Genomic DNA, 15407 nt, shown 5'->3' with positions numbered 1-15407 from the left:
GTATGTATATAATACATTTATTTGAATATATGACTGTGTATGACTCAAGGGATGGCTGGATATTTCTGTCCAGTGCTGCAGCCCACACTACCAGGTTTGGTCTGGTGGCAAGAACACCAGTGTTCCTTATCACAGCTGCAAACTTGATGGACAAGGCTTTAGTATCTTGGTGGCTTTCTTGTAAAAGTACTCTCAGTTCATATGATAAATGGAATTTTTTTTTATTTGATCCTCCCTCTTCCTGCCTGCGTAATCTGCTTGTACCTTTGCAGCATTTAATTCCGGATATTTTTTGTAAAGTTTCATTAAGCTGATGCAAGCTTTTCTTTTACTACTGTGGTGTGGGGGGATGTTGAAATTACTACAGAGTGGATTTTAATTCTAATAACAAGTTTTAATTTAAAAGAAAAAGACTGGAGGGGGAAAAGCTTTCTACTAATTTGCTGCCAATTTGTGTACAAAGTATAGGTTTAATATTCTCGTAGTGTGTTGCAGAAAGACTGGATTCCTCTCTTGGGTAGATTGCAATGTTGCTCTATCTTTTAGTCTTGCGTTTGGTTTTATGAATTAGCTGCTGAAACTTTGAAAATATGCATAATCTGTTACGGTAAAGCTTTTTGTTTTAAAAGCATGAACCTATAAACACCTCTCTGTGGAAAAATGGCTAAAATCTTCGCATGTGCAGTTTTTTTCTTTTAAAGCTGATTCTATTGGGATATTTCCAGATGATATCTAAGATTTTAAACAATACTTTCTTCAGGTGGCCAAAGGGGATTAAGTTTTGCCTGGCCTTAATACTGAATGCTATCCTTTGCACCTTTCCATATTGCCCTTATAGAATGGGAGTGTGTCAAAGCACTTATAGGGGAATCTAAATCTTAAAGTTGGGGTATACATTTCCACATTTAGTAACTGATCAAAATGTTTCTCTGAACCAGTAATGTGTGTACCACTAGTATGTTATGATATACCATTATTATTATTCACAATGTTTTCCTGTTTCAGGCTTAATTTATCACATTAAATATCTTACATCTGCCTGTTCAGCCTTACTTCATATAATAACTGCTATGAGCAGCAGCCATTTGTCTACGTGATAGTATTGGAAGATAGTGTATAATTTAAGTTTCAGCTCTTCACTTTCTTTTATGTGAATTAGTTCAGCTTTTATGCAGTATTCAGCAGTGTGTTACATTTTGGCCATAAAACCACACAGTACAAATACTAGTAAAATATACGTGTAATTTCTGGAAGCTGTTAAAACAGGCAGTAAACAAATTAACTTTTGGGAATATCAAAAGAAGGAATTTTGATATGTGAGTAGTAAATAAACTGATCTACCTTCAACTAAAGACCAGATTTGGCATCTGAACAGATATTTAATACTGGCATTCAAGTTGGACATATTGTATTTGTCCAATTACTTTTTTTAACTTAAATCATTTCCCAGTCTCTTAGAAAACATCTTCATTACATGTATTCTTGACAGAATTTAGGGAAAATGTTGCCTTATCCTAGCTTGACAGGTGATGTGTTGGGGAACAAAAAGACCAAATGCCTTGCCAGTGTTGAGCGCAGTAAGCTGGCCAGAAGGAGCAAGGAACTGAACCTTGCTTAGGTTTGTCTCAGGCCACTGTTCCAGTGCCTGAGGAGCTGTCATTCTCAAAAGACATTGGATCATTAGTTCCAACAGTTGAGCAGCATTAGCAAGATGAGCTTTTTTCATCTGCTGTGTAATTATAGCATTCCCTCCTCTTCCCTAAACGTTTCCTTGAAAAAGTAATTCATTTGCCAACGTTTCTGCAAAGGAGTACGCAGGAGCGGCTGTGATTTTTCCCTGTTTGCAGAGTACAGGTAGAGAATCATGAAAGGCAATGAGACTGAGCTAGAACAAAATCAGCTGCTCGTTCTGAAGTGACAGGCTAATATAATGTAGATGATTTCATGGTGCCCGTGTTTACCTATCTTGGTGAAAAAATCAGTAAATCAGTAATGGCTCCAAAGAAATATGAGACAGACATCAATTTTGAGGAAAGTGAACTTTGCAAAGACACTTCTACCAAAAGAGTGATTTAAAAAAAAAAAAAATCAAATCTATTTTAAGAACTTCTTGTGTTAATTTTTGGTTGCGTTTTATCAGCAATTCTGTTTTCATGAGAATACAAAATGTCTAAAGCATTTACTCTGGTAGCATCATTCATGGCATTTACTGATTGAATATTTGTTTAAGAAGCTTAAGAAGCAAGTGCTGTATTAAAAATAAAAATACTGATTGGAAGTTTCTCTGTTAGAAGCACTCTTGAGTTTAAGTCCCTAAGGAACTGAATGGTTTAAGTGCTTTCTCTGTATGTGAAAGCACTTAAAACTGTGAAATCCATCCAGGACTAGTATCTGCATGAAATCTTTTTTTGAACAGAGAGTCTACAAAGTGTAATAATTCATTTTGAAAAGTAATTTTGGTATGAAAATTACAGCTTTAATGATGGAAGTATTAGTAGTGTGACAGCAGGTGTTTGCTAAGCTAGGTAACTTGTAAGCTAATTTCTAGAGAGATGCTAAAGAATGTTAATTTACAACCCTTTCATCATCTCAAAGCAAAACACTAATCCTGAGAGTTAAAAATATGCTTGGTTCTTGGTGGCTGTATTTTTAATAAAGGCTTAAGATAAATTGCACGTAGCAGTTGAAATCAAAAAATGCTTTTGTGTATTTCATTAAACATGGGAGTGTTTGTGCTTTATGAACTAGCAGTTGCAGGAATGGAAGTTATTAAAAGGCATTTTTAAATCTTTTTGTAGAATCAACGTCTGAGAAGACTGGACAAAGTGGAAAAGTGCTGAGGAGCCGGACGTGCATCATTAACTACAAGAAACATACAAAGCTGTCTAATGTGACGGAGAAAAAAAATCCACGAAGGTGTGCCACTTTGGCAGCTAATAAGATAAAGATAATGAGTGATACAAAGGAAGAGTTATCAAGCTCAGAAAGTGTTTACACGGTGAAAAAGAACAGGAAGCACCTTCATGGCGGAGTATCTGCGGCATCCAGGAAGAAACCGCTCAGCAGCTCAGAGGTAGATGTTAGCTTGATGTCTGAAAATGAGAAGGAACAGTGTTCTGGCAGAAAAAAACTTTCTTGCCCTGAATCATCTGCTCCTAAGAGAAAATATATTAGCGAGTCTGAAAACGAAAAAACAGAATCTGAGGTGGAGGTAGAAGTGACTCAGAAGCAGAATGATGGTAATGACAGGCAGACGCACAGGACTGTCCATGCTACAGCTCTTAAAAAGGAGTGCCACTCTTCAGGGGAGGATTCCACAAACTACAAGGTAGAAAACGGGAGAAACTGGAGAACTTCTGATCAATCAACTTCAGCTCACAACCATCATATAAGCGACTCTGAGGAGGAGGTGGATTCTGAGTTAGGTAAACGTGAAACTAAAAATAAGAGACGAGTACCAAAAACAAAATCTAGAGGTCGCTTCAAAAGATCAAAATTATCAAATGACTTAAAAGAAACACCAGAATCTGAAACGGGGGGGAAGAAAGATGAAAAAAGCTCGGTATCGGAGAATGTGGAAACACCTGAGACTGCAGGAAGCTCAAAAGCCAGTTTCAATTGTTCTTCTGATTCAGACTCTGGAACTGATAACAGTATATACAGTGATGCCACAGAAACAAAAAAGAGAAAAAGAAAAACAGACACCATTAGAAAAGAAAATTCTGATTTGTCTAAGCCTTCCAGAAGACCCCAGCGAAGGAAACGTCGGAAACCTAATCAAGAAAATGACTCTGAAGATTTGGATTACACCAAATATAGAAGAGCTAATCGGCGTTCTAAGATAAGAACTCGAAATAGGGGTAGACGGACTGTGAGATACGACGATTGTGACGATGACGACGACGATGACAGAGGTTTAGGTGACGTAGTTCGTGAAACGTAACCTTAAGAGGAAAAGCCAGCCCACTTTTTTTTTTTTTATGGTAATAGCACTAGAACTCACGACGGATGCTGGCTCTTCCTTGTCCTACATTTCAGGGAATATATTTATATTTTTCTATGAAAAAGTTATGAATGTGATTAGATCATGACTTTCTCCTTTTCATATTTTGACTTGCACTTGCCTGCCCATGTAGCAGCATTTAGCACAGATGCCAAAATGTGCCTCATTATAGGGGCAATTTTTTTTGTCTTTACTGGTATTTTATTACATATAACAAGAGTTTAAAAAAAAAAGTTAAAACACTGCGCAACAGGTTAATAGCAGTATGTTGAGTATTATTGTTATGGGTGCTGCAATGGAATACTACCTAGGTCATACAACATTCAAGAACTGATTTCAAACATCTCTAATGCTGTATGAAATCATATACAATATTAACAGGCTTATAAATAATAATGTACACTATAAAAATCCGGTGGATGCTAGTGTTGCATCAAAAGCGTAATGAGCAGTCACTAAGGTAACAACATTACAGCTTGTATTAGTACAGATGCTAAATGTTCTGTACACTCGTAATTGAAAACATACAACTAGAACCAGTTACCAGTGAAAAAGTGTATTTGCCAATTAAAAAGGCATATTGGTGCTGGTGAAGAGAGGGTTTATGCTGACAGGTAGTACTATCATTAATGTGACTTCTATCCTGTAAACTAAACTTAAGAATATGAAATGCAGGTGAACTCTTGGGCCTAAGGGTTTTTGTGTGTTTTCTTTATAAAATAGAAAAAAACAACAAAACACTTGTTCTGTTTTTTTTATGCGTGAAAAGTTTGAGGTGCAGGATTCTTACATTCCAGACCTTTTTGCTATATTTCCGTTGTTCTTCCATATTTAAACTTCTAAGTGCTTTAATGTTAGATTTTTGCGTTGATTAAACATATCAGTTTGGACTGTTGCAGTATATCTACCAATTTTTGAAATGCTTGAGGTGGCTGCTGTTGTCAAGAAATAATTGTTGCTTAGGAGATCAGAGAAAACTTCTCCAGGGAAAAAATGTATAAATTCTTGGTTGGCCTGTGTATCAAATGAGAATGTGTAGCACCTCTAAATTCTTCCCTTGCTTTTCCCTGGAGCTGTGCTGGCTGAAGCTGCCAGGTCACTGCCTTCAATCCAACATGAGGTGCTTGGCAATCTCAGCTCCTGTCCCACTCTGCTATAGGATTCCTGCCTCTCCTCTGCTGGTTCAGTTTCTCACATGGCTGATGCATGCAATTCCTGATCTCCTTGTTCAATAGGGGATATGGTGGAGTATTAGATCTGTCCTAACTCAGCTCATTTTAACTGAAATAGCAAGCTTGTGAGTTATAGCAGATTGGACAGGTAATAGTATCTCGAAGGGCTTTGGGGGGAAAAAGTTAGTGCCGCTTCATAATCAGACTTGTTAATGAGTGCTTATGCAAATGGCAGTGAAGTAATGGAAAAAGGAGGACCAAATGCTGCCTACCAGCAGTTAGTGAGAACCACGTCTCCAGCAGTGTTGCTGACATTGTGCCAAAAGGTGCATTGACCATCACAGCATTTTGGATCTAGAATGTCATCTCAGTATAGAGAAGTACTATTTTTTTCCTTAAAACCTCTGTATGAAGTCCAAGATTAACCTAGTTTATGTCATTCTTGCCCCAGGAATGTTCTTTATTTAGTGCATAGTCTTTAATATAATAGCAGAATTTTGTACATTCAAGATACATGTTTATTTGAAATCTTTAAGTTGGTTTATAAAATATGAACACAGTTCTGTTTGGTGATGAAACCTGACTCTTCAAAGTGGCTTTGTGTGTTTTATCTCTTAGCAGCATCTTTGTTAAAAAAGAACAAGTCAACTGGTATTTTTGTGTTATCCATAAATTGAGTACTTTGTTTAGCAGCTGCTTATGAGTAATGTTCTATGAAATATAACTTCCAATATAGGGATGAAAACTGGTATAAGAGCTTTTATAAGTGATCATCACAATTTTTATTGAGTTCAAACAGCTAAAATTGGGCTGCTAGGTTTGTATTTATAATTCAGCCTTAGATTTAAAAAAGTTTTTCTTTCTTGCCATTCAGATGCTGTATTCTCTGTCATACTGCACTCATGCACTGTGTGTTCGTGATGATCCCAGACCGCTGAGAGCAAATTCTGGCCTCTGTATTTGTCTATCTGAGAGGAAATTACTAGCTTAGGGGTCGTAACACTTTCTTTTGTAAGCAAAGCAAATACTGTTTTGTATTTTTTGTTTTTATACCCAGATTGTGGAGCCAGGAGGAGGGGAGACGATTAAACGGTAAAGGGATTTTTGTTGCTTGTTCACCCGCCATGAGTTTGGGTGTATTTATTTATTTATTTGTAAACGGGGCACGGTTACTCTGAGGAGAACTGGGTCTCCTGAGTGTTGCAGAGAGCCCCCTTGCCCTCTTCCTGGTGACCGCAATCATTCAACACTATTTATTTGGTCTCGCTGTACTCAGGGAAGTAAAGTGATTTAAGTAGACCTGAAAAAAAAAAAAAAAAGTAGTATCTTTATTTAAAGCTGCTTAATGTGTGATGCTGGTTTTCTTTGTTTTGGGTGGTTTGGGTTCTTCTTTATTTTGCTTTTTAAAGCAGGACCTGACTAGGCTAACAGCACCAACAGCGGGCAGTACTAAAAGCGCAGGCCCGGAAGCGTTAGGCGAAATCCCTTTTATTCCCGAAGATTTGCGCTGTACATGTAGCCGCGGACCGAAGTAAAGCCCTACGTCTGCACCCCAACCTCCCTCTGTTATTTGCGACCCCTCGGTAACGGGCTGAGGGGCGGCTGAGGGGGGGGGGGTAACGGCCCTAACGGCCGCAACGGCCGCCCGCTGGGTGGCGCTGAGGGGAGCCCTGCGGGCGCGGCGCGCGTGCGCGGGGCGCTGAGGGGGGCGGGCGGCCATGGCGACGTTCTTCGGGGAGGTGGTGGCGGCGCCGTCCCGGGCCGGCGTGGACGACGAGGAGGAGGAGGAGGCGGCGGGGCAGGCTCTGGAGGAGACGCCCGAGGACCGGGAGATCCGCAGGAGGGTGGAGGAGAAGAGGTAGCGGGGAGGGGAGGTTTGGTGGGGGGTAGGGGGGAGCTGGCGGCGGTGTCCGGGCTGCTGCAGGGCCCCTCCGGCTGTGTCGCAGGGAGGTGGCCGTGCGCTGGGCGCTGCCCGCGGGAGAAGCCGCGCCGGGAGCCGCCGCCGAGCCCCTGCGCTGCTCCAGGTTTGTCGTCGCCGTGGGACACAACGCCGCAGGTAGGCGGTCCGCGGGGGGGGCGGCCGCGGTGTGAGCCGCACAGGGCTACAGTCCTCGTGGGTGTCCGGCTCTCCGGGGTTGTTTGTGAGTTTGGAAGTGTTTCCATGTGTAATGGCAGGCAGCTCCGTGCAGGCTGGTGTTTACAAGTAGGTGACTATCAACGTCGTAAAACTGCATGTCAGTAAGCTATCGCACTTCTGCCCATGCTTCAAAATGCACTTCGGAGGGCCTGGAGTTACATCGTGAACTTGCCTTCGCTCCTGCTGTCCTCAGAGCACTTAGAACTGACTAAACCAAATGTTCTGGTTGGCGTTCTTAGAATTGCAGATGTTCTTTCACTCGCCACTTTCTTTAAAAGCTCTTGAACGTGCATTAACTCTTCCTACTACGTGAGTGTGAGAAGGTCTCTGAGGTTTTATTGTCTCGATTTTTGGAAATTTTCCATGTCCTCGTGTAAAATCAGTTTCAGTTTATTTTAAAATCCTCAGCAAAGTCTAACTTAAATGTGAATACTTCTGACTCTAATTCTTCCTCACTTTCTTTCATTACTAATGAACAATGATTCTTTTGCATGTTTTTTTTCTTGATCAATCTTTCTCTCGCCTTTTCATTCTGTGATTGTCTGTGTTGCCCTGTTTGAGGTGCCTATTCATTCATTAGGCCCAGAGTCTTAGGACAACCTCTCCCTTCCTCCTCTCCCTCCACAATGGTCTTGAGCTTCTGAGTAGCTCTTTGCCTTTGTGGATATAAAGATGTTCTAAGGTTACTGTATATTTATCACAGACATCCTTATCCATAGTAAACCTTACTAGCTTGTTTTGTTGTTTTATTTATTTATTTATTTTCCTTTAAAAGTAGCAAAAGACATATTTTAGACCTGTCATATGTTTAACAGGAACTAATTTGGTTTATGATCTTTGATTTAGTATCCTTTTTGTCATTAAGCCTTGAGTACTGATGTGTCTGCTTCCTAGAGACAGCCTAATAGTTCTGCCTTGCTGGCTCAGTGTTTGTTTTGTCTGAGAAATCTGCTGAATGTGGTATGTCAAGAAATATTAGAGTAGCATTTAACAATATGTAGTAGTAACATTTAATACTTAACATGTAGTAGCATTAAATACTTTAATATTTAGTAGCGTTTGTTCTTACTGTATGCTAACAATCAAAGCTGATTGTAACAATGCAGCTCCTAGTAGTACACGGTTTTGATGCTAGGGATTTCTACCTATATCTAGAACTGCTCCTATCTTTAAAGTCTTGATACAATGAGATTACTCTCATTCTTGATCTTTGCTAGATATGGTCAATAAATACACTATTATTACGTTTTAATTTGAGAAGGTTGTAAAGAAATACTCCAGTTCAGCTGCTTATTTGTAGAACAGAGATTTTATTCTTTATAAATTAACGGAATTTATTTTGCAGCTTTTCTGTCGTCTTTTATTCTGGATTCTGTATGTTGGGAAGTAGTTGGAGCTGTGAAACTGTGGAATGAATGGTGTCGAACATCCAATACAACAAATGTCCTCCCTACAGATTCTTTCTGCCTGTTCTATAGATTAATATCAGATCCAACAGTAAGTGACTTACGCATGAATTCTGCATTTTACCTTTCTGAAAAAGAGAGCAGCCTCCTTGCAACCTCCACCCTGCCCAGAGCAAACCGAGCACAAAGCATTACGGCAGCTATATTCTGGTTTAAACTCAGAAGGTTTGAAGGGTTGTTACACTCACTAAAACCACCTGAAGTTCTGTCCTGGGAAGTTCAGTACAAAGAGGATGCATTGCATGTCTGAGTGTTTTAACAGCAGTTATGAATTAAAAGCTCATGTTGAAATAGAGGTGAAGAAGCCAAAAAAATATTTAACAAGTTGTTTGTTGGCTGTAGTCATACCACCTTCTACACGTGATCATGTTTTGCTCTTTAAACCACTTGATCCCACAACCTCTTTTTTTCCCTTCAGGTTTTGTTGTGTCAGTGTAGTTGCTACGTTGCAGAGGATCAACAGTTCCAGTGGCTTGAAAAGGTATAACTGGTGAAACAACTTTTACTGAGCAGTGAAATGGGGTCTTTAAGTTGGTGCATCTGCCTCTTCTCTCTCTCTACTCTTCTAAACACAACAGCATTGTTAATAACTTTCTGCTGTGTCTTTCTTTCTCAAGTACTCTACAAATAAACAAATCTATTTGCAAATCCTTTGATTTTTTTCTTAATTTTTATTTTTAGTGCTGCCAGTTACATCTGCTGTAATTCACTGTGCAGTTACATCTTTTGGAGAGTTTGTTTTCTTCCTTTTCTGTTTTCTGATCTCATTCCACGGCTTGTTTCAACTGGATTTCAGCTGTGGGAGAGTTCGTCCTTAAAAATAACAACTTAATATGTACAGCTGCCAGATAAACATGCTGTGAAACTCATGGTAGAAAGCATCCTTACTAATGGGTGTGATCTGTTTCATTCACGAGGTGGAACTCTAAAGGAAGCTGCCTCCAAAGCAGTGTTTATCCCATTCTTTTCACACATTGTTTGCTACGTGGGCTGCCCCATGTACACGAATGCTGCTGGTTGTTCATATCGCCCCAGATAGCACCATATTGATTTTAATAACATGAAACCATGGGGAATTTTCTGGCTGCTGATTTCTGTATGAATTTGGGTCACATCTTAGCCTCAGGGAAGAAGGATTTATTTTGTATTGCTGTTTGTTTGCTAACCTGCCTTCCTTTGAATCTGTACTGAGCTGATGAGCAAGCAGTTTGATTCGAAATCCGTTACATCATGCTGAAGTTGTGCAAGTCTGTGGTCTGAGATCAGAGACGCGTGTCTGCCAAGGCCTCAGCCCAAGCTGAGATGCCTGCTTTGTCCGGCCTGCCAGCTGAGGCAGCTGGCACCAGAGAAGGATTGCTTGGGAGCAGGGGAGAGTTGTAGGAGGCTATTGCTGTGAGACAGCCAGAGAGATTATGGCAGGGCAAAGAGGATGAAAAGCTGGGGTGGATTCATTGAGTGATTTAGAGATTTCAGGCCCAGGTTGGTAGAAAACAAGCTTTTTGTCGTTCAGTGGCTTGCCGAATAGTTTAATTCAGTTTTGGGGGTTAGTGGTTGACTTCAAAGTTTAGAAACCTTAGGACCTTAAACATTTTGGTTTTACTACGTTCCCCTTCATTTAAATTGGTATAAGAAAAGAAATATTATTGTGACATCATTGTCTTCTCCATTGCTGTTTTTTCAGCTGTTGGCATATGTATTATTACAAACGTAGGTGGTTTTGAACAGAAGAATTACACAGTTTTTACTGAGCCAATGTTACTGTGTATTTTTAGAACTTATGGTCATTGTTAGTTTTAAATGTTGTGCTTTTGCTTTCATTGTGAGTTACGGACCTGCTCTGTGTGCTGTGTAAATTGTCATTAACTGTGCATCCTCACAGTCTCCATGAATCAGATCACTTCTGTGCTTTCTCAGTAAGCGATCACAGACAAAGTAAGAAAGCACAGAAGTTTTGCAGAAGTATGCACTAGCTAGTGTTTCCAACAAAATCAACCATTGTGGTTTAATCTGGCAGAGAGCAAAACACCCCACAGCCGTTTCCTCACACCCCTTATTCTTCTGCAGCAGGATAGAGGAGAAAGTTGAAAAGAGAAGTGCAAGATCTCGTGGCTTGAGATAAGGTCAATTTAATAAGAAAAGGGTGGTGGGGGGGGAGAAACAGGAGAGAAAAAAAATAACAAAAACACTATACAAAGCACGTGGTACACAACAGAGCTGCTCATCACCAGCCAACCAATGCCCAGCCTGTCTCTGAGCAGCAGCAGCTCTCCTGCCAGCTCCGCTTGGTTTCATTGCTGAGCACAGATCTGGAGAGGAGGGTATCCAGAGCAGAAGGTAGCTGTTTGCTACCTGAACTGAAAATGAAATTCATCTTTGTGTTCTTACACTGTTATTGTGAGCAGATAAATTTGGCTGATGTATTAACACTTTTATTTCAGGTTTTTGGCCATATACAAAAGGAAGGCTTGCAAGTAACCATTCTTTCAACGTGTCCTGTAGCTGATTATAAAACTCAGGAATCCACGTTAACACTTCCATCTCCATTTTTGAAAGCCTTAAAGACGAAAGAATTCAAAGAGCAGGTCTGCTGCCCACTGCTGGAACAACCAAACATAGTGAGAGATCTTCCTGCTGCTGGTATTTTGCAGTCTCACTTTTTTACTGTGCTGCTGGTGACAATATAGAATTTTTTTTGAAGACCATCCCATTGCAATTACAATTTTTAGTTAACTACATGAAGTGTCTACCAAGTTAGCTTTTTGAAAGTTAATTCTTAACTATTCAACATCTTACATTGCCTCATAAAAACACAGACAAATCTGAAAAACAATTTTTTACCACTTCCGTGCAGGATGTCAGTACTAGCAAATTATTTAGTATAACTATGGGAAGTGTACTGTATATTGTTTTTTGGAATATCTTAATTTCTTGTGAACTAAACGTGTTTCAGTAAGTTATTTCCCTCTGAGAATGTCCAATTTGAGGCTTATAAACTTCTTTCTCCTTTTTAAAGTTAAAATAGGTTCCTCAATGCTACTGGTTGACCTCGTGGAAAAGTTAAATTTAGTTCTATTATTGTACTTGTTATAGAATACCAAATTAATGGAAGTGTCACCAGGAAAAAATTATCTTGCAAGAGCTAAAAGCAGATGATTTTTCTAGAAAAAGAAAACTCATCTCATTTGCCCTTTGATTTTGTTTTGTTTTAGCAAAAGCTCATGTTACTTTTGTTTACTCCTAATAATGTGTAATTTCCAGTGAAGGTATTTACCAGGAAGAAAGATGATCTGCATTTTATTGCTTTTTGGTAGTTTATTTTCTTGTGTACCTTGGGAATGAGGGATGGCTGCTCTAGTAGTCAGGATCCTGAGCTGTTAATTGATAAATTTTCATGCTTTTAAAGTTCTGGCAAGATCAAGTGTGATTTTATACATAAGAAGTAAGGCTGCTTCTCTGCTAAATGTAATATGCTTTTTCTTTTCACTTGTATTTAGTTCTGAGTTACTGTCAAGTATGGCAGATTCCTGCAGTATTGTATCAGTGTTACACGGATGTCATCAAATTGGACACGGTTACGATTGAAGCATTCAAGCCTCTGCTTTCTTCAGAAACCCTGAAGAATTTAGTCAAGGTAAAATCTCATACTGGAAAATTAATGGGAGATTTGGTTTGGTCTTGGTCATTCTTTCAATAATTTTAGTTGGCTGGTGATGTGACCCCACCAGTAGAGTGAGTGTGTGTATTGTGCAGAAAGGTGCAGGCTGTACTGACAATTTCTTAATGTAGACAGTGATTTCTGGTATAGTACTTGTTGCAACTTTTCAGGCTCTTGCAGTGGCATTGGTATTGTGATATTGGAGTAAATTTCTTGTGTTTATTCAAGCTACAGCTCCCTTTGTAAGTGTCTAAAATGTCTCAGTATATGTATCTTTTTTTTTGACATTCTACATGCATATGGAAGGCAGTTCTGTTCTCGCTCTGTATCTCACTGCCTTGTGAGATACATGAAAGCTTCCTAGGAAATTTTTGACCTGCGGATTTTTACTAGATTTACTAGACTGAGTCTATGAAGATGATTTTGCAGTTTTGTTCTAACCAAACAGCTCTGAAATCGTGGCATTCTGCCTATTAAAGCAAATGTCTTCCTATTTTATGAAATGTTTTTAATTGAAGTATAGTTGATTCAAAATCCATTCCTCAGTTTTGCCACTTGGACTTCTATTTCAGTGACAGAAGAGGTTTCTAGGTACTGAAGTACTTCAGCTTTAAGTGTGGGAATTGGGAGTTACAGGTCTGCTATGTGAGTCTAACAGACTGGCACGTAAATGTTTAAGGTTTGGAGGAAAACAACAGCAGAAATGCAGACCGGCCCTCCGCTATACAAGGGAGGGGGAACACAAATTGAGGAATCCCGTTGCATTGTTAAATTGCAAATTCCTTTGGAGCCTTTAGTAGTTTTCTGGATACCTTCATTCAGAAGACATGAGCTTTGCTTGCAGTTAACATATTGACCGAACTGGTATTCTTGGTATTGAAAATAGGAATGGCTGACAGTGAGTTTTTTCTGTTTGGTTTGCTTTTGTCGTTAATAGAAGTGTAACTAATGCTGATTATCTCTTCCTTTTCCTAGGATGTATCTGAAAGCACAAAGAGTTTGAAGAAGTTACTGACAACCAATGAAACTCATAATAATATCTATATCTAAAGAGGACACTTCCAACAGACTGCACTTTTTTAAACTCCAGTTTGTTCTGTAGAGGACACTTTGGAATTGTAGTTTTTCCTTAAAAGTGGAATAAATTCTGCTCAATTTTTACTTCTGAATTCATTTTCGTTACTTTCTAATTCATCACTACAAACACATATTTCTTCTGCAGGGGATGAGAGACTTTCTTCAGGAGCAATTTTATGTAGGAAAGATATCTTACATATGTAAGCAATCTTTTTCTCCTCCTGAAGGAATTGTCTAATCTAAATGTATCTCTTATATACATAAATGAAGAAATTCAGGTATTCTGTCTGTATCTAATGAGGGCACCTTTTTTTTTTTACTTCAGTTTGAGACAAAAGTTTCTTTTTAATATATGAACCTCTTTAAAAAATCGTCTGTGGTGAGGCAAATATTCTCTGCATCTTTTTACACATATTTTGTGTGTGTATATATATATGAATTATTTATATGTACATGTGAATATACAGACTTCATACCTAGTGATACAAAATGCAGTAAGTAAGGTAAATACCTTTTAAAGATTTCCTAGCGGACAACAAGCTTGCTTTCCAGGTGAGGCAGGCACACAGAGCTTTTGACCTGTGTGGAAGGGCTGTGTCTTGGATTCAGTGAGTAAATCACAAAGTCACAGTGGTTTAGGATGACTCTGGCTGTAAGTCTGGCGGGAAGAGGTATGTGTCCATGTTCAGGTGCCTCAATTCCTGTTTACAGTACCTCGCTGTGGGCTCACGTTTGTTGGCAATTTCAACTTCAGATGTTGAGCTGGAGCTGTAGGGGTGCAGGCACAGGCACTCCCTTCTGCCAGACCTCTGACAGAGACAGGAACCTCTCCCAGTGAAACAGGGTGGTGGGCTTGCAAGCTGCTTCATCTGGATTCATCAGGGCGAACTTTAAAATTTTAAATTTCATCTTTTGACTTCAATAATTTTAGTTGCTGTCAGTAGTAGGAAGTCTCTCACGCTGAAGGTGTGATTTTCAGAGAAAAGTAGTTCAAATTCTAAACTGTTTCAAAAGTCCTGAAAGCTTATGACAATTTATACAGCATATTTAAGTTGTTTATTAGGATTGGCGTGTATTTCTGACTGATGAAAATGCTATTTAATTCAATGTTTTATTGAAGTATAAGATGCTTAAGAAAATATTTCTGTTGCTACCAGGTGTGTCTCTGGTGTAGTCACTGAACAGCGATCTCCAAATTGCACATAACCTGTCCTTTTGGGCAATATGGGTAGTGGCTTCAGAGTTCTCTACTTCATTTAACTTACACTGGATGTCCAGTGGAAGTTTCTGAACGGTGCGTGTTCCCTTCGTGGAGCTGTCATCCTTCCTGGTTTGAAAATGGTTGGCGTAGTCAATATCCACTGATGAAAGTAACTCCTGGCTTCAACAGACCCACTGTGAATTCTGTTTTTTGAAACTTTTAACTGCATATTCTATCAGTTTCCGCTGTAGTAGGTTATTGTTAGCCATATAAAGATTATTAAAACATGATTTCAGCTTCCATTAATATAACTAGTTAACAAATAAACTGTTACTTTAAATGGTACTGTATTTTCAAATAAACTCTTGAAGCATGAAGTGCAGGACATGGTTCCTGCTGTTCTTTCCATTTCTGCACAGCATTTTAATTAAAATCTGTACGCATAATCTAAGTTGGGAATTCTGTTGCTCTGAAAGAGTCGCATGTTAGCCACACTGTTGTCTTGCATACTGAACGTGTTTGAGTAAAAATAAAAGTACCGTACAAGAAAAATCTTTAATAAAAATATGCAGGCTCTTAGAGAACTGTAAATGTATTTCTAGTACTGCTTTTATTACCCATGCAATTTACAGTGTTTAAAATGTTGTCTATGGAAGTATAATGCAGCTTTTACTACTGGGGCTTACGCTGAAATGT

At 39.1% G+C, this 15407-nt stretch overlaps 2 protein-coding genes across 3 annotated transcripts in view; both read left to right on the top strand.

Annotated features, from left to right (window-relative positions):
• Positions 1 to 6516, top strand: part of BRWD1 (bromodomain and WD repeat domain containing 1) — a 58390-nt gene extending 51874 nt beyond the window's left edge. For both annotated transcript variants that reach the window (XM_027449090.3, XM_072027060.1), the window contains exon 41: positions 2799 to 6516. In XM_027449090.3, coding sequence (XP_027304891.3) covers positions 2799 to 3943 — 1145 coding nt within the window. In that variant the 3' untranslated portion in view covers positions 3944 to 6516. The remainder of the gene's footprint in view (positions 1 to 2798) is intronic.
• A 335-nt stretch (positions 6517 to 6851) lies between these two features.
• Positions 6852 to 13594, top strand: PSMG1 (proteasome assembly chaperone 1). Its single transcript, XM_027449101.3, has 7 exons — positions 6852 to 7033; positions 7122 to 7231; positions 8658 to 8809; positions 9197 to 9259; positions 11217 to 11415; positions 12273 to 12409; positions 13409 to 13594. Exons 1-7 carry the CDS (start codon positions 6894 to 6896, stop codon positions 13481 to 13483), a joined length of 876 nt encoding a protein of 291 aa, XP_027304902.3. The 5' UTR covers positions 6852 to 6893; the 3' UTR covers positions 13484 to 13594.
• Positions 13595 to 15407: the final 1813 nt, after the last annotated feature.

The sequence above is a fragment of the Anas platyrhynchos genome, chromosome 1, assembly GCF_047663525.1.
Source record: "Anas platyrhynchos isolate ZD024472 breed Pekin duck chromosome 1, IASCAAS_PekinDuck_T2T, whole genome shotgun sequence".
Lineage (NCBI taxonomy): Eukaryota > Metazoa > Chordata > Aves > Anseriformes > Anatidae > Anas > Anas platyrhynchos.
Note: the sequence above shows the minus strand (reverse complement) of the source record. Positions and strands in the feature narration are given on the sequence as shown.